This window comes from Physella acuta, unplaced genomic scaffold (assembly GCF_028476545.2).
Source record: "Physella acuta isolate Inbredline_101_S28 unplaced genomic scaffold, ASM2847654v3 ptg000693l, whole genome shotgun sequence".
Taxonomy (NCBI): Eukaryota; Metazoa; Mollusca; class Gastropoda; family Physidae; genus Physella; species Physella acuta.
In genome coordinates, this window is record NW_026732212.1 from 48,914 (window position 1) to 75,880 (window position 26,967).

At 36.7% G+C, this 26,967-nt stretch overlaps 2 protein-coding genes across 6 annotated transcripts; both read right to left on the reverse strand.

Moving 5' to 3' along the window:
* Positions 1-4,480: 4,480 nt before the first annotated feature.
* On the reverse strand, positions 4,481-9,276 carry LOC131949402 (uncharacterized). 2 transcript variants are annotated; one of them, XM_059311282.1, is made up of 6 exons: positions 9,176-9,276; positions 8,722-8,845; positions 6,744-6,942; positions 6,092-6,112; positions 5,875-5,956; positions 4,481-4,653 (listed from the first exon to the last, which is right to left on the reverse strand). In XM_059311282.1, the coding sequence occupies exons 2-6, from the start codon at positions 8,820-8,822 to the stop codon at positions 4,550-4,552; spliced, it is 507 nt and encodes a 168-aa protein (XP_059167265.1). In that variant the 5' UTR covers positions 8,823-8,845; positions 9,176-9,276; the 3' UTR covers positions 4,481-4,549. The 2 variants fall into 2 exon arrangements, with proteins under 2 accessions (XP_059167265.1, XP_059167266.1); XM_059311283.1 differs by lacking the exon at positions 9,176-9,276 and having other exon boundaries at positions 5,875-5,950; positions 8,722-8,980.
* A 3,840-nt stretch (positions 9,277-13,116) lies between these two features.
* Positions 13,117-26,088, reverse strand: LOC131949405 (protein archease-like). Of its 4 annotated transcripts, none has more exons than XM_059311288.1 (10): positions 26,059-26,088; positions 24,090-24,200; positions 23,072-23,096; positions 17,337-17,347; positions 16,967-16,998; positions 15,208-15,289; positions 14,737-14,819; positions 14,530-14,582; positions 13,774-13,810; positions 13,117-13,554 (listed from the first exon to the last, which is right to left on the reverse strand). In XM_059311288.1, the coding sequence occupies exons 2-10, from the start codon at positions 24,163-24,165 to the stop codon at positions 13,465-13,467; spliced, it is 489 nt and encodes a 162-aa protein (XP_059167271.1). In that variant the 5' UTR covers positions 24,166-24,200; positions 26,059-26,088; the 3' UTR covers positions 13,117-13,464. The 4 variants fall into 4 exon arrangements, with proteins under 4 accessions (XP_059167271.1, XP_059167273.1, XP_059167270.1 ...); XM_059311290.1 differs by having other exon boundaries at positions 26,038-26,064; XM_059311287.1 differs by lacking the exon at positions 26,059-26,088 and adding an exon at positions 25,864-26,023.
* Positions 26,089-26,967: the final 879 nt, after the last annotated feature.

Here is a 26,967-nt window from a genome sequence, read left to right on the forward strand (position 1 = left end):
GTGACAGTTTGTTGAGACAAGTTCGTTGTGACAGTTTGTTGTGACAAGTTCATTGTGACAGTTTGTTGTGACAAGTTCATTGTGACAGTTTATTGTGACAGTTTGTTGTGACAGTTTATTGTGACAGTTTGTTGTGACAGTTTGTTGTGACAGTTTGTTGTGACAGTTTGTTGTGACAGTTTGTTGTGACAAGTTCGTTGTGACAGTTTGTTGTGACAAGTTCATTGTGACAGTTTATTGTGACAAGTTCATTGTTACAGTTTGATGTGACAAGTTCATTGTGACAGTTTGTTGTGACAGTTTGTTGTGACAGTTTGTTGTGACAGTTTGTTGTAACAGTTTGTTGTGACAGTTTGTTGTGACAGTTTGTTGTGACAAATGATGTGGTGACATAATGTGATGTACTCTGACCTTTGTAGCTGTAGGGATTGGACAGTCAGGCCTTTAAAACTATTTAGTGTAACAGATGAGAGTACTATTTAGTGTAACAGATGAGAGTAGTGTAACAGATGAGAGTAGTGTAACAGATGAGAGTAGTGTAACAGATGAGAGTAGTGTAACAGATGAGAGTAGTGTAACAGATGAGAGTAGTGTAAGAGATGAGAGTAGTGTAACAGATGAGAGTAGTGTAACAGATGAGAGTAGTGTAACAGATGAGAGTAGTGTAACAGATGAGAGTAGTGTAACACATGAGAGTAGTGTAAGAGATCTGGCTTTCAATGTTGGCTGACTGAAGAATGAACTGAAGCTCAGGCTAGAATGGAGCTGCTTTTTTTTTTGTCTTCAATATTTGACCACATTGTGTCTTTCTTTCTGATCCCTGTCGTGTCGTTTGGTCAAATGACAATGTCATCTGACATCACATGACACTGTCAGCTGACGTCAAATGATAGTGTCAGCTGATGTGACATTAATATCACACTGGTGTGACACTTGTACTTTAGTGCTTGTGTCACATGTTGACCAAAGGTCATTTAGAGGTTGTGTTGTTGCCATGGAAACAGTCAGTTAAACACGATTCCATGTATTCATCTTTTTTTGCCATCACACATTTATGTTGGATATTTGCCACAAAAAATGTCATTAAAATGTCATTAAAATGTCATTAAAATGTCACAATTCAACCATACCTGTTGCTAGTGACTTGCATTAATTTTTTTTTTTTTTTTGGAAGCTCAAAGTAAAATATTGTTAGATTACCAAAACAATTGTAACATTGTTACACGATCAATAATTCTATCATCACTTGAATACTACTCACACTGCCTCCAACACTACCACCCCCCCCCCCACCTCACTCCCACTGTCTCCCACCCTGCTCCCCCCCACACTACCTCCCACACTACCCCACCCACACTACCACCCTACTCACACTGTCTCCCACAATACCACCCCCACCTCACTCCCACTGCCTCCCACACTACCCCCCACACTACCACACGACCACCCACACCCCCAGCCCACACAAACACTACCCCCTCACCCTACTCACACTACCCCCCCACACTACCCCCCCCCTCACCCTACTCACACTACCCCCCCACACTCCCACCCCACTCACACTACCCCCCACACTCCCACCCCACTCACACTAACTCCCACACTACCCCCCCCCCCTCACCCTACTCACACTACCCCCCACACTCCCACCCCACTCACACTACCCCCCACACTCCCACCCCACTCACACTAACTCCCACACTACCCCCCCCCCCTCACCCTACTCACACTACCCCCCCACACTCCCACCCCACTCACACTACCCCCCACACTCCCACCCCACTCACACTAACTCCCATACTGCCCCCCCCCCCCACACTCCCACCTCATCACACTACCACCCACACTCTCAGCCCACACAAACACCCACATGTTTGACCTGAGCATCAAACACACTGAATCAGGTGTAGATACTTGGCATGTGGAGGGTTTTTAATACCCAACATTTATTCAGTCAAATAATATAATTTCTGGACTTAAATAATAATGTCTAATAATTTAATTTCTACGGTTTAATTTATAGACTTGTACACAAATTTAATCACATGAAATAAAAAAAGTCTGTATTAGGGATAACTCTTCCTGTCTGAAATTTTAATAGATAATACCTGAGTTACCTGCCTTAGATAAATCATACGCAGTTTCTGATTGTTGTGATTTGTTTTCATTCGATTTTTTCTGCTCTCATTTGATTTTAACGCTTGGAAATAGTTTTTATATAAAGGCCAAAATCTGATTGTAATTGATTACTCTTGGACCATGAATGTATTTTTTAAAAATGTCTTTTACATATATCATTCCATTATGAACATGGTCGTTGGTTCGTCAATCACTGTGTATTGACATTGTCCATTTATTTGTGCCATTCCTAGTCCAGAACTTGACACAGAATTTCTTCTGACCTTGTAACTAGACGTGTTAACTACAGCTCAAGTCTTTTTCAGTGTGCTACACATGTCTTTGTTGGATGTGTTTGTGTTGGGGTGTGTGTTTGTGTGTCTGTGTGTTGGTTGTGTGTGTGTGTTGGGGGGTGTGTATATGGCACTTAAGTACAACACATATTTTATTTTGGTCACATCTCAGTCGATCTGATAGAAGCAATAAACAATTTATTCACTTGAGTGTTGTTTGTTTGTAGGAATAGATGTCCTTTGTTTTTGGATAAAGATGTTTTTTGTTTTTAGATACAACGAAAATCTTCTTAAATCATACAGTTGTTACTAATTTTATTTATCCAGCATTAATTCTATTGTTTTAAAGTGTTCGGTTTTTGATGTTATGTCTGCTGCCATATTTTAAAAATCTGTTTAAAATTTTGACGGAATTGACAGAATGAGTTGTTTTAGTATTTCCGGCAACTAAACATAATTTTAAACAGAAAGTGAAAACAATTTGTTTGTTTACATTTTGTTTCACAAAATGGCCACACAAAACAATTAGGTTTAAAATTTGTATCAATTAAAAAATTTTCTTTATGAAGTGGGGTTTTCAGGAAAATCGATCACGGAGTTCTTTACAGCCAATCAATGTTTGTCTTGCGAAAGTGAAACTTCATGTTATAACTTAGGCTTGATGAAAAAAAAAAATTCATAAAAAACGTTTTAATAACAAGCTTTTATGTAATGATGCACTAAAAAGTAGAAAATAAATTATAGACTACTATTTAAATAACTATAAAGAAAAGCGTGGGTCACTTTAGTATCTATTGGATACCTTTACTAATGTTAAGGAAGACACCCACGCTTTTCTTTATAGTTATTTAAATAGTAGTCTATAATTTATTTTCTACTTTTTAGTGCATCATTACATAAAAGCTTGTTATTAAAACGTTTTTTATGAATTTTTTTTCAGTACTTTACATGTTTTATTTACAATAGAGTTACATGACTAAAAACCATTGCGCGCCTACTGAACATCACGCTCAGTAGGCGCGCAATGGTTTTTGAACGCAGCCATTACGTGATGGCGCAGCTATTGAAGGTGATGACGCGTGTGGTGTGGTTGGCTAGACATGCCTTCTAATTCGGTCCAAATTTTAATTAATTCATAAAAAATTAATTAGGTTTCATATTGCATTGTCTTCATGTCTTGACCCACGTGCCAACTGTGAATCGTATCGGTCAAGTAGAACTGTCCGAATTTTCACTCCTACGTTTCTATCTAGACTGACGACAGACTGTCGACAGACAGAGGAAGTGAGTTAAATAAAAGCTTGTAATAAATAGAAATGTAGCCTTAAACTAAAAAGATTGTTTTCAAGTTCTTTGGATTTGTAACTTTATAACCATCATTCTAAAACAAAACTATTTAAGTTCTGAATAATTTTCAGACATTTAAAAATATTTTTTTTATGGCCGCTCTGATAGCAAATTCTATATTAAAACAACAATAAAAACATGACTTGTATCCATGTCAAGAAAAATGATGGAAGCACTATCTCGCCCGCCTCTATCTGGACATTGACGTACCTGATCTTATAAAATATGGCGGAAGGTTGGCGTTTCTGATCTTATGTAATATGGCGGAAGGTTGGCGTTCCTGATCTTATAAAATATGGCGGAAGGTTGGCGTTCCTGTTCTTATAAAATATATATTTAAAAAACCAGACCCTCTCCCCCCCCCCCTCCCACCGAAGCGTATCAACCCATTCTGGCGCCCGTGGTAACTGCCAAATTACGTCCGCACATTTCCATATACATATATACATGTTGAAAAAAAAAGGCCCCACCCCCAATATGGAAAGTTCGGGGCGCCCTGTACTAATGACAGCACCCTAACAGTTTGTGATACAATATCATACGCCTCCCAATAGTCTCACACCGTCCCAACCCCGTTTGGTGCCCACCCCTCCCCACCCCCTAAGATCGGAGGCGGACCCCTCGCCATCTCACACAATTCGTCATTTATGGACCATCTCATAGACCATTTTAAACAACAACTAAATGGTATCATTTATTTAACAATATTCTTGATGTTTTTCTTGAGTTTATTACATTTTTTGTACGGTTGTAAAGTTGAGTTTATTACAGTTTTTGTACGGTTCTAAAGTCTATAAAGAGGAAATGCTAAAAATATCTTGTGATGAATCACTTCCGGTGTAGTCAGGTTGTGTGGTTGTCGTCAGGCTGGAAGGGTTGGGTTTAGACAGGCGCTCTACAACAGAAGGGTTGGGTTTAGACAGGCGCTCTACAACAGAAGGGTTGGGTTTAATGCGCTCTACAACAGAAGGGTTGGGTTTAGACATGCGCTGTACAACAGAAGGGTTGGGTTTAATGCGCTCTACAACAGAAGGGTTGGGTTTAGACAGGCGCTCTACAACAGAAGGGTTGGGTTTAGACAGGCGCTCTACAATAGAAGGGTTGGGTTTAGACAGGCGCTCTACAACAGAAGGGTTGGGTTTAGACAGGCGCTCTACAACAGAAACAAACACCGGATGTAACTAACTTCACAGGTCACATGAATACATTATCTAGGTCATTGTACTGGTCGTCAGCATGAGTAACCTTTAACCTACAGTTGTGGTGACCTTAACCTATAGTTGTGGTGACCTTAACCTACAGTTGTGGTGACCTTAACCTACAGTTGTGGTGACCTTAACCTACAGTTGTGGTGACCTTAACCTACAGTTGTGGTGACCTTAACCTAAAGTTGTGGTGACCTTAACCTACAGTTGTGATGACCTTAACCTACAGTTGTGGTGACCTTAACCTACAGTTGTGGTGACCTTAACCTACAGTTGTGGTGACCTTAACCTAAAGTTGTGGTGACCTTAACCTACAGTTGTGGTGACCTTAACCTAAAGTTGTGGTGACCTTAACCTACAGTTGTGGTGACCTTAACCTACAGTTGTGGTGACCTTAACCTACAGTTGTGGTGACCTTAACCTACAGTTGTAGTGACCTTAACCTACAGTTTGGTGACCTTAACCTACAGTTGTGGTGACCTTAACCTACAGTTGTGGTGACCTTAACCTACAGTTGTGGTGACCTTAATCTACAGTTGTGGTGACCTTAACCTACAGTTGTGGTGACCTTAACCTACAGTTGTGGTGACCTTAACCTACAGTTGTGTGACCTTAACCTACAGTTGTGGTGACCTTAACCTACAGTTGTGGTGACCTTAACCTACAGTTGTGGTGACCTTAACCTACAGTTGTAGTGACCTTAACCTACAGTTTGGTGACCTTAACCTACAGTTGTGGTGACCTTAACCTACAGTTGTGATGACCTTAACCTACAGTTGTGGTGACCTTAACCTACAGTTGTGGTGACCTTAACTTACAGTTGTGGTGACCTTAACCTACAGTTGTACCGTCATGTGACACTAACAGACAGTCACGTGACAACTGACAACCAATGAGAAGCTTCCACTCACTTTGAACTATGATGACCCTTAACCCCGAGCAATCAAAAATGGTCGCGTCACGCAGCTGATCCTGCGTCACCGCCTCCTGACTCGGCAAAGAAAGAAAAGGTAACATCGTAATTTTTTTTAGAAATTATACTTATGTGTGTGTGTTACTTAGACAGTTAACTTCTTGCTTACAAACGGACAACAACAATTATTGAATGAATGTAAAACGTTTACTTACATTGACCTCCTCCACGATTGGCTGATAAAAATAGAATAACATTTACGTTAGTTTATGTACAAGTTGTGGCTGAAATCTATTTTTAAACCTAACGTCCGATCAGATGACAACACAAACAACTCAGGGCAACCAGGGGGGGGGGGGGGCAAGTTTTTAAAGTGGTAACCCGACATTGGGGAGCCAAGTTTTAACTTGTATGTCAAACACTCAAATTGTGTATGTTGACATGGCGACAAGTCAGATCAACAACGCTAGGGTCGTGTAGACCAGGGCCGATTGATTGACTCAAAGTTGAGTGAGCTCCTTCCCGACTAGATGGGACACATTGCCACAAGCAAGTGGGGAACAGAGGCGTAGCGACCCTTCCCGGCGCCCGGGGACACACTTTTCGATTTGCACCTCCACCCCCCTCGAGATTTCGATTTGGAACCCCCCCCCCCCCCCTTGAGATTTCGATTTGCACCCCCCCCCCCCTCAAACTTTCAATTTGCACCCCCTCAACCTTTCAATTTATTTTTCCAACCCATTTTGGCGCCCCCTAAGGTCGGCGCCCGGGGACATATGTCCCCCCCCCCCCCCCGCCCCCCCCCCCCCCCTTCGCTACGCTACTGGTGGGGAAGGGTTGTGTGCCGTCCAGGTTGTCTCAACTGACCTTGACATCCCCCCTGAAGACGACGAAGTTCAAGGTGACGAAGGCGAGGAACCTGATGAGGTGGTATGTGACCTTGGCGAGCGCCACGGTCAAGACGAAGCTGGAGAGGATGAAACAGTGCAAGGTCAGACCAACGATCTGGTCAGAGGTCGCACTTCCGGTTGTCACGCGGGGCCAGGGCGGGAGGAATGGCTCGATGCTGGGGACAGACGACATCAGGTGCAGGGGTGGGGCAGACGACATCAGGTGCAGGGGTGGGGCAGACGACATCAGGGGTGGGGCAGACGACATCAGGTGCAGGGGTGGGACAGACGACATCAGGTGCAGGGGTGGGGCAGACGACATCAGGTGCAGGGGTGGGGCAGACGACATCAGGTGCAAGGGTGGGACAGACGACATCAGGCGCAGGGATGGGGCAGACGACATCAGGTGCAGGGGTGGGACAGACGACATCAGGTGCAGGGGTGGGGCAGACGACATCAGGTGCAGGGGTGGGGCAGACGACATCAGGGGTAGACGACATCAGGTGCAGGGGTGGGGCAGACGACATCAGGGGTGGGGCAGACGACATCAGGGGTGGGGCAGACGACATCAGGTGCAGGGGTGGGGCAGACGACATCAGGTGCAGGGGTGGGGCAGACGACATCAGGTGCAGGGGTGGGGCAGACGACATCAGGTATAGGTGTGGGACAGACGACATCAGGTGCAGGGGTGGGGCAGACGACATCAGGGGTGGGGCAGACGACATCAGGGGTGGGGCAGACGACATCAGGGGTGGGACAGACGACATCAGGTGCAGGGGTGGGACAGACGACATCAGGGGTGGGGCAGACGACATCAGGTGCAAGGGTGGGGCAGACGACATCAGGTGCAGGGGTGGGGCAGACGACATCAGGTGCAGGGGTGGGGCAGACGACATCAGGTGCAGGGGTGGGGCAGACGACATCAGGTGCAGGGGTGGGGCAGACGACATCAGGGGTGGGGGTGGGACAGACGACATCAGGGGTGGGACAGACGACATCAGGTGCAGGGGTGGGGCAGACGACATCAGGTGCAGGGGTGGGGCAGACGACATCAGGGGTGGGGGTGGGACAGACGACATCAGGGGTGGGACAGACGACATCAGGTGCAGGGGTGGGGCAGACGACATCAGGTGCAGGGGTGGGGCAGACGACATCAGGTGCAGGGGTGGGGCAGACGACATCAGGTATAGGTGTGGAACAGACGACATCAGGTGCAGGGGTGGGACAGACGACATCAGGGGCAGGGGTGGGGTAGACGACATCAGGTGCAGGGGTGGGGCAGACGACATCAGGGGTGGGGCAGACGACATCAGGGGTGGGGCAGACGACATCAGGTGTAGGGGTGGGACAGACGACATCAGGTGCAGGGGTGGGGCAGACGACATCAGGTGCAGGGGTGGGGCAGACGACATCAGGGGTGGGGTAGACGACATCAGGTGCAGGGGTGGGGCAGACGACATCAGGGGTGGGGCAGACGACATCAGGGGTGGGGCAGACGACATCAGGTGCAGCGGTGGGGCAGACGACATCAGGTGGGACAAGGTATCCTTAAACTGACAGTGTGGCAAATTCTGATACTGACAGCTGATGTAGTTATTGATGGCGTTTAATGGCGTGCAGGTATAATGACTCATTTAACGGGTTCGTCAATAAACGACGTCACTCCCAGGGGACGGGGTAAGGGTCGTATTTTTGTGAAGATGTATGATGTATGTTTATCAATAAACTTTATCTTGGCCTAGATTCGTCAATATTTTAGAAATAAATCGATGTTTACAAAATTTAAACTGCTATTTTGAGGGGGTTGTAGGTTGAGGTCTATCGTCATATTAGGAGGGGAGGGCTGGTTGTTTTGACGTGTGAGGGTGGAGAGTGGGGTAGATGATAATTTCAAGTCGCCCCACCTCCCTTGTGAGTTGAAAGAAACAGTCGTTGAAAGGCTGAGAGCCCCTTACATTTTCCAGTGTAGAGCCGACTTGAGCTTGTCCCGTAGGTTGTAAACTCTGGCGTCTTCCACGCTGATACAGTCCATCAAATTCTCAGCCATCAAGTGCATGCTGGCACAGAGGTGCACTACAGCTGGTGTAAGAGAGGTGCACTGGAGCTTAAGTAAACATTAGAGATGTGCACTGGAGCTTAAGTAAACATTAGAGATGTGCACTGGAGCTTAAGTAAACATTAGAGATGTGCACTGGAGCTTAAGTAAACATTAGAGATGTGTACTGGAGCTTAAGTAAACATTAGAGATGTGTACTGGAGCTTAAGTAAACATTAGAGATGTGCACTGGAGCTTAGTAAACATTAGAGATGTGCACTGGAGCTTGAGTAAAGATTAAGATGTGCACTGGAGCTTAAGTAAACATACAGGTAGAGATGTGCGCTAGATCTAGAGCTTAAAAGTAAACATACAGGCAGAGATGTGCGCTAGAGCTTAAGTAAACAAATCACACTCCGCTATGTAAACACGAATATCTAGACTTTGTTTTCTCTCAACCCATTTAACATCCGGGTCTCAAGCTAGAGTCTCGACATAAACGCAAATAGAAACAAATTTTGATTACGTCATTTAAACCTTTGGAAAATTGACACCTTAAGTCTTAGCCTCCCAATGCCAATAATGTAAACATGGGGGGGGGGGGGGGGTGTTAGCAACCCCACAATGACAGTTGTCCCATAAAATACCCTCGCCCATGACCAACTTCAACCTTATACCAGCATCATCTAGCTAGATAGACCTCCCACAACATTTATTGTCTTGCCGTGCCCTGAAAACTTAAATTACTTTACCGTGCGCGGCTGCTTCTTCGTTCTTACGTGTAATGATGGCGGTGATTTGATCCACTACAACTTACGTGTCATGGAGGTGATTTCATCCAACATAATTTAACATTACGTGTCATGGAGGTGATTTCATCCAACATAATTTAACATTACTTGTCATGGAGGTGATTTCATCCAACATAATTTAACATAACGTGTCAACATGTTATGCGCCTTATGGCCCGTTGACTCAGCCTGCTTTTCTTTCTGGATTAGGCTCCGTAGCCTTTGTCTACCCAAGGCATCAGTCGGCAAGAGATCTTCCCCCGAAGATGGGTTGTTTCCCCCCCCCCCCCCCCCCCCCCCCGCTAACGATTTCGACTGTCCGGGGTTTGAACTCGGGACTTGAGTAGTTAGCAATCAAACGCTCAACTGCACGACCCCACACCGTCATGTTTCGATTTAGATTAAAATTATCTATGCATTTTTACTTTCTCGTATATACAAGTATAGAGAAAGTATTGTAATCGTGTAAAAAAAAATCGAGATTTTTGCAAATATCGACGTTTTACACCTCCCTGAGTCGGAAAAACATAGTTTTGCAATCTCGTCCGTATGTTTGTGTGTATGTGTAAACACGATAACTTGACTACCGTTACAGCTAGGTAGATGAAATTTCATATAAAAGTAGGTAGTCCAAACTGGCGAAAAAGTGCGTTTTAGGGTCAGTTTTTGCGGTTTTCAAAAAAAAAATTTCACTACTTCTAGTTGTCCTATAAGAATAAAAATTATATGTCAATAACGTTTAAGTCTTTATCTGTCGTAATCTGGTATTTTTATATCTGTAACACATGTTTGAATGTGTTTTATATTTGTTTGAAAAGTATCAGTTACGTCAACAAATTTCACCGTTTTGCGAGTACCGATCGACCCCACACTGTTTCATTTGGTTGCGGCTTCGCGACGAAGCATCGTAGAAGCATAATCTTAATGTCATTTTAAAGAGCGAATTCTAGTCTATCGTTTGATATATAAATTGAAAAAATAACTTGCTTATTTCATTTTAAAAAATCAGTTTTTTAAATTTAAATGACGATATATACACGAAAACAAACTAATTCTGTTTCAATTTTTACACCGATGTAAAGTTCACTTTTATAACTACTTTGTGTTGTAAATTCAAGTATTTCTGATTTACCGTCGCGAAGCCGTGCCCTCATCAAGCATATAACCATCGAGTCAACTTTCAGCCCCGAATTAGTAGCTCGCCGAACGGTTTTAAAGGTTGACGACCGATGATGCTAAACGGATTTTACCCTTGCTAGAGCCTTCAAACAAGTTGTAAGTATCATTTTTAAAGTTTCATTTCCATTTTAATAAATGAATTTTAAGTTTGAATGTCAGTTTGGTTTAATTAGTACACGTTATTAATGTAAATTTGAACGCTACTTGTCCACGGTTTTAGCGTGTGAACTACGCTTGTACACAGGGTGTGTTTAGACGTGAAGCTATTTAATTCAGGACATTCTAGGGACTTAAAATATGGATGCACTTAACTATTAGATGCTAGTGTTTACTAATTCTTAAAATCTATCTAATGGGATTAATGATAGGGTCGTATTACTACAGTTTATCTGGACTATCACGTCGAAATTATGAATCGACAAATTCAAAATGGCCACCAGACAATCCTGGTTACTATGTGGACGAACTCAATTATTTACAGGGAACGAAGGTTAAATACTTATAAAATATTAATGAAACACAAAAGAAATTTATAATTAAAATAACTCTACATTTTTATTAATTTATTTAAAACAAAAGACACTAATTTTTAAGGACTAATGTGATTAATTTTTTTATTTTCTGTTGTGCACTCTGATTCCCCTGCTGAATAATGTGAAATGGTCTGCGCCAGTCTCCTTAATAAAATGTACCAGATCAATTTTTAGATGGTAATTTATTAAGATTGTACATGTTGTGACTTAGTTTTAAATGTTATATTAGTTGTAAGTGTAAGTAGTAATAGTAGTATTTCTCATTATTTATTTATTTTATATGCATATAGTAACAATGAAGGACAGTTAAGTTGTCCTATAGGATGTTGAGAACCACAGAATGGCACCTTCATCATTGGATATCTCAACCATTGTGGCACAAACAACGAATATTTCATTCAATAGAATTAATATTAAAAATATTTCTATCAAGTATAAATTACCTTTAACAAAATGGTATTTTCAGGCTTTTTCATGTTTCCAGCTAGTCATAGGACAAATAGGCTAGTAGTAAATTTAAATATATTTTATTAATCACTAAATAAATTATTTATTCCATAGCTGGAGACATTTATGGTGGCCTATCCAGAACTTTCCTTACAAGGGAAGGGAAGAAGGCCAAGCCCCCCCCCCCCCCCCACAGTTCCCAAAACATATCACTTGCTCTTGATGCTCCACAAGATCAAGGTTGAGGGAAACAAGACATACAAAGATGTGGAGTTGTGGTTTTAAAAACTGTTCCCCCAAAGCAGTTATCAACCCGATAGGTTTGAATGTAGCATCAACTGCTGCATCACTTGTAGGCATCACGTCTTATTAGATTACATTATATTACTCCACTAAATTTTGATTCTGTTTCTCCTGCACTAGATAACTGGCATTTTTTTAAAAATAATATGTTAACTCATGTGATTTTTGAAAATAATGAACACATTCTTCCTGTTAATGTTACCAACACAATAGTTTTAGAGTTATTCTATGTACAAAGCAAAAAAAAAAAAAAAATTGAATTTTTTTTTTTATGAAAATAAAAGTGACCAAAACGCATTTTTGTCATTTTCAATTATTTTTTTTACCTTAGAAGGACTCTTTTTGGATGACTGAAAAAAATTGGGCATATATATTACAAACTTTGCAGTAGCTTTACCAATTTCTACACTTCTATGTTATTTAGTTTAGAAAATATGGGTTCTCAAAAATGGCACTTTTTTAAAATCAGTTTTTTTTACCAAATTTTGCTTTTTTAAAAATCGCATAACTTATTTATTTATTGAGATATTTTTATAAAATTTGCGGCATAGAGCTTACAATTAAAAGTTCTTTCATGACATACTCACTCCAGAAGTCTGCAATCAATAGTTAATTTCAGTTTGGACTACCTAATAAAAGTATTTAAAATTCCAATAAATTAAGGTTTTGTTTCAGTTAGATAGACGAAATTTCATACATAAGTGTATGCTCGTATTCTCTTAATTCTGTCAATTTCTAAATTAGAACTTTATTAAGCTGTCCAAAATAATAACCCATCAAAATTTAATAATTTTATGTGCCTTTTGCTACGAAAAATGAGTACTTTATAAAGGGGTATTTCTCAAAGACCTTTAGAATGTGATAATTTAAAATATTCTCATAAAGCTTCATCTAAGTAATTTCACTTTGTTTTCTCAAACTTCTATGGCCTTGAAAAATCAGCGCCGTTTGTTTGGATAGAGTCATCTCCCTTACTGTTACAAAAGAAAATATGAGAAAGTTTAGGGGAGATCACTCCCACCTTATGCTGGAGTTAGTTTAAAAAACAAAGGCAGATTTATAATTTGTGTTCCTGTTTATTAGGCAATATGAGGGGTGGGTATTTTTAACAAGCAACAGTGAAGCGTACAACAACATACAGCCCAGCGTACAATGACATACAGTCCAGCGTACAATGACATACAGTCCAGACCACGTACAGAAGACCAGCTGTCTACACCAACTGAACATACAACTTACAGTAGACCAACTGTCCTGACCATACAACGTACAGTAGACCAACTGTCCTGACCATACAACGTACAGTAGACCTACTGAACATACAACATACAGCAGACCTACTTTAGTGACCATACAACATACAGTAGACCAACTGTCCTGATCATACAATCATCCATACAATGGACAAGTTTAAATGTCTATAATAACAAAAACATCATGATTGGCTGAATCTGTGTGAACTTGCATATTTGAATATGTAATAGCCTTAACCTCAGTGCCCTGAAAATGTGCATAAATGAAAGATATAATTATCTTGAATTTGACACTTCAAAGAAAAAAATTAAATTGTCATAGCGAATGAAACACAAATTAAAATACGAATAATTAAATTAATCAACAAATACTTGTGTAAAAAATGCAAGACATATTAGTCAAAAGAATCAAGAAATATCTGCTTAGAAGATGTAAGAAGAAAATCAACAATGAAATTCTGTTCACCTGCGGATGTTTAGAGATGTCAAAAGGTTCTCCATATCTGCAATAAGAAAACATTTTTACAGCACTTGATACGGAGGCAGGTTTACAGTAAGGGAGTTAAAATAATTAAATTTAGTGTTTTCACCAGTTTACAGTAAATTTCAGGGAGTTAAAATAATTAAATTTAGTGTTTTCACCAGTTTACAGTAAATTTCAGGGAGTTAAAATAATTAAATTTAGTGTTTTCACCAGTTTACAGTAAATTTCAGGGAGTTAAAATAATTAAATTTAGTGTTTTCACCAAACTCATAATTTAAAAATGTACACAAAATTAGTTTGAGAACTAAAAACTATGTTAGAACATTCTTATGATTTAAAATATTCTTTATGAACTGTGGGAATCCTACAAATGGTTAATTTTTCAAGATGGCCAGCGTTGTCATAGTTCCCCCCCCCCCCCCCCCCCCCCCCATCAGTTTGTTGAAAAGGAAAAATATGCTGATGCACATTAAGATAGATAATAGTTTCCTGTCAAGTATTAAAACACATGGATATTAAATCCCATGTTGACACATAAACTAACCAGAACATTGACCATCCACAAAACTTTGGCAAGATCATATCTCAAACCATGCATGTGGATATCAGAAAAAGATGACCACAAATAGCTATACAAAATTGTGATGCAGTGCAGGAGGGGGGGGGGGGGGTGGACTACATGAAAAGACATTCTGACCCAGACATGCAGACACACAAGAAAATCTGAGACCAACTTACCCAACAGCTTTCAGTTTAAAGTTTACCAGGTCAAACTCTGTGATTTGAATGATCTGAAACAATTTTGAGTTGTTGCATGAAATAAAATCATGAGCTTTCAACACAAACAATGGTGAAATATTTTGTTGCATAAGTTTGAGATTGCTGAGAGTTGGCTGCAAGAGCTAAAGACTAATACAGCATTTGATAATTTGGTGATGTACTTACCCTAGGGAAAAAGAAGGGCTCAGCTGAGAACAAAAACAGAAACTCGTCCAGGTAGTGGTAGAGCAGGGACAAGAGATCCTCACCTGCGGAGATGGTCAGGTGTTTGTAGGACTGGTACAAACGTGTTTGTGGGACTGGTACAAACATGTTTGTAGGACTGGTACAAACATGACTGGTACAAACGTGTTTGTAGGACTGGTACAAACATGTTTATGGGACTGGTACAAACATGTTTGTAGGACTGGTACAAACGTGTTTGTGGGACTGGTACAAACATGCTTGTAGGACTGGTACAAACATGTTTGTGGGACTGGTACAAACATGTTTGTGGGACTGGTACAAACATGTTTGTAGGACTGGTACAAACATGTTTGTAGGACTGGTACAAACATGTTTGTAGGACTGGTACAAACATGTTTGTGGGATCTGTGACATCTAAAATATGTACCTGAACTCAGGAAAATTATTTACCTGTGACCTCTATTTCATGAACCCTCCGCAGCTCCACTGTGCTGTAGTCTGTGGTCATATAGTTGAACATGGCCATACCAACCTACACAAATAGAGTTGAACATGGCCATACCAACCTACACAAATATAGTTGAACACGGCCATACCAACCTACACAAATAGAGTTGAACATGGCCATACCAACCTACACAAATAGAGTTGAACATGGCCATACCAACCTACACAAATATAGTTGAACATTGCCATACCAACCTACACAAATATAGTTGAACACGGCCATACCAACCTACACAAATAGAGTTGAACATGGCCATACCAACCTACACAAATATAGTTGAACATGGCCATACCAACCTACACAAATATAGTTGAACATGGCCATACCAACCTACACAAATATAGTTGAACATGGCCATACCAACCTACACAAATATAGTTGAACATGGCCATACCAACCTACACAAATATAGTTGAACATGGCCATACCAACCTACACAAATAGAGTTGAACACGGCCATACCAACCTACACAAATAGAGTTGAACATGGCCATACCAACCTACACAAATAGAGTTGAACATGGCCATACCAACCTACACAAATAGAGTTGAACATGGCCATACCAACCTACACAAAAACTTTACAGTTGAACATGGCCATACCAACCTACACAAATAGAGTTGAACATGGCCATACCAACCTACACAAATATACTTGAACATGGCCATACCAACCTACACAAAAACATTAGAGTTGAACATGGCCATACCAACCTACACAAACAGACATGCCTACCCGTCAGCCGAAAGTAGGAACAGTTATGCCTAAAAAGAGGAATTTGAAGCCAAAAAGAGGAACATACGCGCGGACGCAACTTTACCAGGTCAGAAATAAAAATAATTAATTAAAAATTACTCTAATGACATTAGTAGGCTTCTAGTCCTATATAACTAGTCTCTAGGATACATTTAAATACTGCTTAATACTGCTTAATGTCAGCTTACATTTAAAAAAATAAATTAACCAATAACCTGAGACCCACCCCCCCCCCCCCCTCCTGAATAAAAATCATAGCTTTGACATAACATTATTGATTTGATTATTTGTGTCTTGCTATGTTCTAGGCTATATGAATAACAAATGCTGAAAGCTTCATCATATGTAAAGTTACGAGCAAAGACCCTTGATCTACCTAGTAAAACTCCTAGTTACCTCTTACTAAGTTCTTCATAATAGTAGTTACTAGTTAAGTTAAACTTACAAGATAGATCAGTATTCACTATTTCAGTATCTACTAGTAGATCTAGTTACAATTCTAGATCTAGTAGTAGTAGATATACTACTAACTAGATCTAGCATTAAGATGATACTAAACTAGGAAACAGAAACATGTGCCAAAGGGAGATAATCGATTTTCCTGACATTTTTTCAATTTACTTTATTACCTTTCTTTATTAAATTTTTTTTTTTCAAAAAAAATCGGAACCAACTGAGTCAATTTCGGGATGACAGAACAAATTACTTTTTTAGGTGAAAAAGCGGGACGGTTCCGATTTTGGCGGGACGGTAGGCAAGTCTGCACAAATATAGTTGAACATGGCCATACCAACCTACACAAATAGAGTTGAAGATGGCCATACCAACCTACACAAAAACATTAGAGTTGAACATTTTATGTTTTTATGTGTGTATGTTTGTGTGTGAGACAGAGAGTTTCAGGTACCCCACACCCCTCCATTAAGACATAAAATCTACCTCACCTGCTCAAAGCTTTCCCTTATATCACAGCCCCCTGTGATTTGCTTAAGGAAAGTCACAAACTTAGATAGGCACAGCAGAGTTAGCTTGACGTAAAATGTTTCTGACAGTTTTTAAATTTAAAAACTGATACAGAAAGTGCTAGAAAATGTTAGTCTTGGCATGGATTAGCCACTGTAAGCATGTCTGATGTCATGTAGCTGATGAAATGACATCTGACATCTAGTCCAAATGTCATGGTCTACACCAACAGTCTGATGTCATACAGCTGATGAAATGACATCTGACATCTAGTATAAATGTCATGGTCTACACCAACAGTCTCATGTCATGTACGATGTCATTTTTACTGTGTACAATACTAAAGGATACAAGCATGGAGTCTGAAATAAAAATGGTAAGGGTTAAAAGAAATTTGACAGTGTCATACAAGCCAAACAAAAACTAAGTCAATGTGTTATATTTTCTTATTTTCTGGGCCCTTTTAAAAGTATATTAATCTTGCTATCTTTCCTTTTAATATTGAATTTGCTTATCTTTGAATTAGATTTATTGATTAATCCAATGTCTAATAAGATTAAAACAATGAGATATTCTTGTATTGTCCTCTAAGACAAAAGTCTCTGGTAAATGAATGCAATTGCCGCATTAGAATGGGTTGAAATTGTTGCATTAGAATGGGTTGAAATTGTTGCATTAGAATGGGTTGAAATTGTTGCATTAGAATGGGTTGAAATTGTTGCATTAGAATGGGTTGAAATTGTTGCATTAGAATGGGTTGAAATTGTTGCATTAGAATGGGTTGAAATTGTTGCATTAGAATGGGTTGAAATTGTTGCATTAGAATGGGTTGAAATTGTTGCATTAGAATGGGTTGAAATTGTTGCATTAGAATGGGTTGAAATTGTTGCATTAGAATGGGTTGAAATTGTTGCATTAGAATGGGTTGAAATTGTTGCATTAGAATGGGTTGAAATTGTTGCATTAGAATGGGTTGAAATTGTTGCATTAGAATGGGTTGAAATTGTTGCATTAGAATGGGTTGAAATTGAGTTACAAGATTTGCCACATCCCACAAATAAACAGAATCTGTGAACTTAATAAAAACAGCTAAAATTATAAAACTGATATGTGACCATACTACCCTCAGTAGTGTAGATTTATTTTAAACTAAAAGGTTTCCATTTTTGTATAACACTACGCATGATTTAAATATAAATAGATGCTTCCATAAAGACTAATGTACAAATGTAGGTTAGAACTTGAGGTACAGTTAAGCCAAGGCTTTAGCAACTTATAAACTTTATGGAAAGCTAGCCAGTGTGTGTAGTAGCAGTAGTAAATCAAACTTGACCCTAAAAACTAAACTACTCCAAGAACTGCTACATGTTCCTGGGTGTAAACTAAACTTAAAAAATACAACAAACCATTTAGTACTCACTAAACTTAAAGAAAAAATACAACAAACCATTTAGTACTCACTAAACTTAAAGAAAAAATACAACAAACCATTTAGTACTCACTAAACTTAAAGAAAAAATACAACAAACCATTTAGTACTCACTAAACTTAAAGAAAAAATACAACAAACCATTTAGTACTCACTAAACTTAAACAAAAAATACAAAAAACCATTTAGTACTCACTAAACTTAAAGAAAAAATACAACAAACCATTTAGTACTCACTAAACTTAAACAAAAAATACAACAAACCATTTAGTACTCACTAAACTTAAAGAAAAAATACAACAAACCATTTAGTACTCACTAAACTTAAAGAAAAAATACAAAAAACCATTTAGTACTCACTAAACTTAAAGAAAAAATACAACAAACCATTTAGTACTCACTAAACTTAAACAAAAAATACAACAAACCATTTAGTACTCACTAAACTTAAACAAAAAATACAACAAACCATTTAGTACTCACTAAACTTAAAGAAAAAATACAAAAAACCATTTAGTACTCACTAAACTTAAACAAAAAATACAACAAACCATTTAGTACTCACTAAACTTAAACAAAAAATACAACAAACCATTTAGTACTCACTAAACTTAAAGAAAAAATACAAAAAACCATTTAGTACTCACTAAACTTAAAGAAAAAATACAACAAACCATTTAGTACTCACTAAACTTAAAGAAAAAATACAACAAACCATTTAGTACTCACTAAACTTAAAGAAAAAATACAACAAACCATTTAGTACTCACTAAACTTAAAGAAAAAATACAACAAACCATTTAGTACTCACTAAACTTAAAGAAAAAATACAACAAACCATTTAGTACTCACTAAACTTAAAGAAAAAATACAACAAACCATTTAGTACTCACTAAACTTAAAGAAAAAATACAAAAAACCATTTAGTACTCACTAAACTTAAAGAAAAAATACAACAAACCATTTAGTACTCACTAAACTTAAAGAAAAAATACAAAAAACCATTTAGTACTCACTAAACTTAAAGAAAAAATACAACAAACCATTTAGTACTCACTAAACTTAAACAAAAAATACAACAAACCATTTAGTACTCACTAAACTTAAACAAAAAATACAACAAACCATTTAGTACTCACTAAACTTAAAGAAAAAATACAACAAACCATTTAGTACTCACTAAACTTAAAGAAAAAATACAACAAACCATTTAGTACTCACTAAACTTAAAGAAAAAATACAAAAAACCATTTAGTACTCACTAAACTTAAAGAAAAAATACAACAAACCATTTAGTACTCACTAAACTTAAAGAAAAAATACAACAAACCATTTAGTACTCACTAAACTTAAAGAAAAAATACAACAAACCATTTAGTACTCACTAAACTTAAACAAAAAATACAACAAACCATTTAGTACTCACTAAACTTAAAGAAAAAATACAACAAACCATTTAGTACTCACTAAACTTAAAGAAAAAATACAACAAACCATTTAGTACTCACTAAACTTAAAGAAAAAATACAAAAAACCATTTAGTACTCACTAAACTTAAAGAAAAAATACAACAAACCATTTAGTACTCACTAAACTTAAAGAAAAAATACAACAAACCATTTAGTACTCACTAAACTTAAACAAAAAATACAACAAACCATTTAGTACTCACTAAACTTAAACAAAAAATACAACAAACCATTTAGTACTCACTAAACTTAAAGAAAAAATACAACAAACCATTTAGTACTCACTAAACTTAAAGAAAAAATACAACAAACCATTTAGTACTCACTAAACTTAAAGAAAAAATACAAAAAACCATTTAGTACTCACTAAACTTAAAGAAAAAATACAACAAACCATTTAGTACTCACTAAACTTAAAGAAAAAATACAACAAACCATTTAGTACTCACTAAACTTAAAGAAAAAATACAAAAAACCATTTAGTACTCACTAAACTTAAACAAAAAATACAACAAACCATTTAGTACTCACTAAACTTAAACAAAAAATACAACAAACCATTTAGTACTCACTAAACTTAAAGAAAAAATACAAAAAACCATTTAGTACTCACTAAACTTAAAGAAAAAATACAAAAAACCATTTAGTACTCACTAAACTTAAACAAAAAATACAACAAACCATTTAGTACTCACTAAACTTAAAGAAAAAATACAAAAAACCATTTAGTACTCACTAAACTTAAAGAAAAAATACAAAAAACCATTTAGTACTCACTAAACTTAAAGAAAAAATACAACAAACCATTTAGTACTCACTAAACTTAAACAAAAAATACAAAAAACCATTTAGTACTCACTAAACTTAAAGAAAAAATACAACAAACCATTTAGTACTCACTAAACTTAAACAAAAAATACAACAAACCATTTAGTACTCACTAAACTTAAAGAAAAAATACAACAAACCATTTAGTACTCACTAAACTTAAAGAAAAAATACAAAAAACCATTTAGTACTCACTAAACTTAAAGAAAAAATACAACAAACCATTTAGTACTCACTAAACTTAAACAAAAAATACAACAAACCATTTAGTACTCACTAAACTTAAACAAAAAATACAACAAACCATTTAGTACTCACTAAACTTAAAGAAAAAATACAAAAAACCATTTAGTACTCACTAAACTTAAACAAAAAATACAACAAACCATTTAGTACTCACTAAACTTAAACAAAAAATACAACAAACCATTTAGTACTCACTAAACTTAAAGAAAAAATACAAAAAACCATTTAGTACTCACTAAACTTAAAGAAAAAATACAACAAACCATTTAGTACTCACTAAACTTAAAGAAAAAATACAACAAACCATTTAGTACTCACTAAACTTAAAGAAAAAATACAACAAACCATTTAGTACTCACTAAACTTAAAGAAAAAATACAACAAACCATTTAGTACTCACTAAACTTAAAGAAAAAATACAACAAACCATTTAGTACTCACTAAACTTAAAGAAAAAATACAACAAACCATTTAGTACTCACTAAACTTAAAGAAAAAATACAAAAAAACATTTAGTACTCACTAAACTCAAAGAAAAAATACAACAAACCATTTAGTACTCACTAAACTTAAAGAAAAAATACAAAAAACAATTTAGTACTCACTAAACTTAAAGAAAAAATACAACAAACCATTTAGTACTCACTAAACTTAAACAAAAAATACAACAAACCATTTAGTACTCACTAAACTTAAAGAAAAAATACAACAAACCATTTAGTACTCACTAAACTTAAAGAAAAAATACAACAAACCATTTAGTACTCACTAAACTTAAAGAAAAAATACAACAAACCATTTAGTACTCACTAAACTTAAAGAAAAAATACAAAAAACCATTTAGTACTCACTAAACTTAAAGAAAAAATACAACAAACCATTTAGTACTCACTAAACTTAAAGAAAAAATACAAAAAACCATTTAGTACTCACTAAACTTAAACAAAAAATACAACAAACCATTTAGTACTCACTAAACTTAAACAAAAAATACAACAAACCATTTAGTACTCACTAAACTTAAAGAAAAAATACAAAAAACCATTTAGTACTCACTAAACTTAAAGAAAAAATACAACAAACCATTTAGTACTCACTAAACTTAAAGAAAAAATACAAAAAACCATTTAGTACTCACTAAACTTAAAGAAAAAATACAACAAACCATTTAGTACTCACTAAACTTAAACAAAAAATACAACAAACCATTTAGTACTCACTAAACTTAAACAAAAAATACAACAAACCATTTAGTACTCACTAAACTTAAAGAAAAAATACAACAAACCATTTAGTACTCACTAAACTTAAAGAAAAAATACAACAAACCATTTAGTACTCACTAAACTTAAAGAAAAAATACAACAAACCATTTAGTACTCACTAAACTTAAAGAAAAAATACAAAAAACCATTTAGTACTCACTAAACTTAAAGAAAAAATACAACAAACCATTTAGTACTCACTAAACTTAAAGAAAAAATACAAAAAACCATTTAGTACTCACTAAACTTAAAGAAAAAATACAAAAAACCATTTAGTACTCACTAAACTTAAAGAAAAAATACAACAAACCATTTAGTACTCACTAAACTTAAAGAAAAAATACAACAAACCATTTAGTACTCACTAAACTTAAAGAAAAAATACAACAAACCATTTAGTACTCACTAAACTTAAAGAAAAAATACAACAAACCATTTAGTACTCACTAAACTTAAAGAAAAAATACAACAAACCATTTAGTACTCACTAAACTTAAAAAATACAACAAACCATTTAGTACTCACTAAACTTAAAGAAAAAATACAACAAACCATTTAGTACTCACTAAACTTAAAGAAAAAATACAACAAACCATTTAGTACTCACTAAACTTAAAGAAAAAATACAACAAACCATTTAGTACTCACTAAACTTAAAGAAAAAATACAACAAACCATTTAGTACTCACTAAACTTAAAGAAAAAATACAACAAACCATTTAGTACTCACTAAACTTAAAGAAAAAATACAACAAACCATTTAGTACTCACTAAACTTAAAGAAAAAATACAACAAACCATTTAGTACTCACTAAACTTAAAAAATACAACAAACCATTTAGTACTCACTGAACATCTGCTGTGTGGTCCAAATCTGGAGGGGGGTGGGGGTATAAATATAAGACATTTAGGTACAGACAAATGTAAGACTTTTTAGTACCAACAAATGTAAGACTTTTCACTGCAGACAAATATAATATAAGACTTTTTGGTGCTTTGTTATAAACAATAATAGAAAAAAACCCTTGGAATTTGAGCCTGGACATTTAAAGATAAACATCAACAGCTTCAGTTGGACAAGCCATGTCAGGGTGTTGCATAACATTTTAAACTTTATTATTTTACATGATGACACTAATTGACGTAAGCAATTTAAAGCTACATTTATTTACCTTTAATTTGGTAACATCAAAATTAATTGGTAGACTAGAAAATGATTTGGGAAAAAAATTATTTTTTTTTAAAAATGGCTATGATGATATGACTGAAACTCAGCGATATGGCGGGTAAGTTTTTAAGAAGTGTTGTTGTGACGTAATTGACTGTTCACTGCCGTTCAGCAGAAATGTGTCGTCTGCTAGGTTTCTTCCCATCCAAATACATGGCGGGCAAAAAGGGCGGGCTTTGTTGGCTGTTGTCTTGATCAAGGTTTTGTTGGTTGATGTAGGCTAGGTTTTGTTGGTTGATGTAGGCTAGGTTTTGTTGGTTGATGTAGGCTAGGTTTTGTTGGTTGATGTAGGCTAGGTTTTGTTGGTTGATGTAGGCTAGGTTTTGTTGGTTGATGTAGGCTAGGTTTTGTTGGTTGATGTAGGCGAGGTTTTTTTGGTTGATGTAGGCTAGGTTTTGTTGGTTGATGTAGGCTAGGTTTTGTTGGTTGATGTAGGCTAGGTTTTGTTGGTTGATGTAGGCTAGGTTTTGTTGGTTGATGTAGGCTAGGTTTTGTTGGTTGATGTAGGCTAGGTTTTGTTGGTTGATGTAGGCTAGGTTTTGTACCAACTCCAATTAGGTCCTACCACAAATTGACATGGGGTTAAGGTAATATCATAAGACAGCTAGTAAGTAATCCTACCAATTTTTTTTTACTTACATTCATACTTTACTTCTGGGAATTCTGGAGCTTCTCCTTCTTCTAAAATTCTTCCTTCATTTTCGTCCTCATCCATTCTGTACTCAGTGGGGATGCTATGTCTTGGTAAAGCTAAACAGCAGGAAAAACAATAAATAACTTATCATTTTCTCATACACAATAACAAGCCTATGTTTTTCATATTCTATGATTTTGGAGATGTAGCCCTTAGCGAATGGCAACATTTACTTAACAATACAATTTTTGTGAAAACATCATTCAATATATAATAGTTTCGCTGTCTGTGTATCTGTGTATCTATCTATCTGACAAGTACGCTATAGAGAAAACACAAGCAAATCAAAAACTTGCATAGTTAAACGAAAACGAAATATGACGTCACATTGGAGCATATAGTAGAAAATAGTATCAGTAATATGACGTCTTTGATTCTCGAGTAAACATTGAATTAAAAAGCCAATTTTGTCTAATCTAAGTGGTTTGTGTGAAGAGTTTCTTTCATACAATTCTTCGGGTTGGGGTAAAGCCCATCCCCCGCGTAAGAACGTCTAAGCCGACCCCCCCCCCCCCCTCAACTCAAAAGAAATGTTGTCATCGATACTCTATAATAAAATTACAGCCTAATTCATGTGTCTAATCTAAAACGTGGTTGGCGTGCAGAGTTTCTTTCATGCAATTCATTGGGTAATGGCTAAGCGCGACACCAGTGTTTCTTTCAGACTTTTTCCTCCCCGGAGGAGGGGAACTTTTTCTAATCTAAAAAGTGTTTATCGTACACAGTTTTTTCCGTGCATCTCTTCCGGTAGGGGCGAAGCCCCGACCAGGTTCTTCCTTTAGTTTGTATGATCTACAAATGCGACCAGTGTTTCTTTCAGACTTTTTCCTCCCCGTAGAGGGATGGGGGTACTTGAAATTTTCGGGGCAGGGGTAGAATTTTCTGGGGGGGAGGGGGGGGGGGGGCGGATACTGGAAAAAGTATATAATTATATTTCGTTGAATGGGACGGTAGACATGTTTTGAGGGGTGTGTGGGGGGGGGGGGGGGGGGCAGAGCCGCCCCCTCCCATGTAGAGTTGCCTGAAAGAAACTCTAACTGCGACTTTTGTCATGAATGAGATTAGGTGCATGGTTTAGGGATATGCCCATGACTATATTTTGTATAAATTAAAGTACCGATTCTGGATAAAAATCAGTTTTCAATGTCATTTTTCATTTCCGGTTAAATTGAATAAAGGTGGTGATTTTGGTTTTAGTTTAGATAAAATAGACAGCACTATCAACCTAGCGCCCATTGTATCCTTCCTCAACGGGCCATTTTTCTCGTTCAATATATAGGCGCATAAACCCTATGTAACTGAAATAATAGTGGAAATTTTACAATGCTAAAGGAACTAGATCTACTAAGACCTAACCCTAACCCTAACTAAGTCTACATCATTAATAATCATTATTGTTAACGTGGATGAAAAAAAAAACAGGTAGATTTTGCAAGCAAAGGCAAAGCAACCATAAAAATAATAAAAATAAAAACTTAAGCCCGAAAATAATTCAGAAACGTAATATTTTTAGAATCAATGTTATAGATAGTCTAGAAGTTGTAAAATGTAGTTATGTAGTAGATCTATATGTTTTTATGTAGTAATGTACTTCATTGTAGATAGCTCTAGAATCTAGATTTCTCTAGATCTAAATCTAGATTCTAGATCTAAAACAGACACACACAGTCGGTACATCACACAGACACACTCAACAAATCATAAAAAAATAACTCGTACTTTCAAAATCACTGTTATTCAGTCTAACTGATTTATCAATGATTAATTAGATTAGACCTAGTATATATTGAATCTAGATCTAGATCTAGATAGATACTGAGAAAGATAGATCTATTAACTTAATTCGAGTTGTGGATAATTGTCAAATTGAGAATAAATTTTCTTCCGATTTACCGAGTCAAAATTTTATTTTACCTCGTAGACTTCTGATGGTAAAGCTAAATTGAAAACACCAGAAAAACAACAAAAACACTTAACGATCCCATCAACGCTTTAAAACACAACATTATAATAGCAAGCATTTACAATGTAAAGCACACAAAAAAAAACAAACATAATTGGCTTTTTGCTGTAATAGCCGTTGGTTGCAAAACTCTGTTTTTGTATTGATACCAATCTAAATGTATCTTTATTTTCTTATAATGAGTGCATTTAAAAAGGGGTTAATAAGGCTTTTATTTTTACTTTCTCGTATATACGTAGTATAGAGAAAGTATTGTAATCGTGCAAAAAAAAATCGAGATTTTTACAAATCTCGACGTTTTACACCTCACTGATACGGAAAAACATAATTTTGCAATCTTGTCCGTATGTCTGTGTGTGTGTGTGTGTCTGTGTGTCTGTGTGTCTGTCCGTGTGTAAACACGATAACTTGAGTACCGTTACAGCTAGGTTGATAAAATTTCATATATAAGTATTTAATCAAAATCGTAGATCCGTATCAACTTTTGAGCGATTTACGATAACCGGAAGTGGTACTTTTCCTACTTTGAATTGTTCAAAAGCCTATATCTTGAGTACTATTTCAGATAGATAAATGAAATTTCATACGTAAGTAAAAGATCTAATTCTCTACCTTCTATTAAATTTTGAGTCATTTCCGTTGACTGGAAGTAGTACTTTACGCTACTTCCGATTTCTCAAAAAACTAATGTAAATTTTAAAAGTAATAATAATATTGCGCACTATTATGCGCTTTTTTATTTGGCGTTCACTTGGTGTGCAATTAATTTGTCTACGAGATTTTATTCTATTTTTAAAACTTTAAGTATTTAAAATGGATTAAAAATCATGTCTATAGCCCGAGTTCCCATCCCCTGTTAT

Coding starts and splice junctions, on each gene's coding strand:
- LOC131949405 (XM_059311288.1), bottom strand. CDS start 24,165: ATGGATGAGGACGAAAATGAAGGAAGAATTTTAGAAGAAGGAGAAGCT. Junction 13,811..14,529: donor TTTAAACTGAAAGCTGTTGG/GTAAGTTGGTCT, acceptor TTCTTATTGCAG/ATATGGAGAACCTTTTGACA. Junction 13,555..13,773: donor ACATCTCTAAACATCCGCAG/GTGAACAGAATT, acceptor GCACATTTTCAG/GGCACTGAGGTTAAGGCTAT.
- LOC131949402 (XM_059311282.1), bottom strand. CDS start 8,822: ATGCACTTGATGGCTGAGAATTTGATGGACTGTATCAGCGTGGAAGAC. Junction 6,943..8,721: donor TCGGCTCTACACTGGAAAAT/GTAAGGGGCTCT, acceptor GTCTGTCCCCAG/CATCGAGCCATTCCTCCCGC. Junction 6,113..6,743: donor TCTTCAGGGGGGATGTCAAG/GTCAGTTGAGAC, acceptor TATTTTTATCAG/CCAATCGTGGAGGAGGTCAA.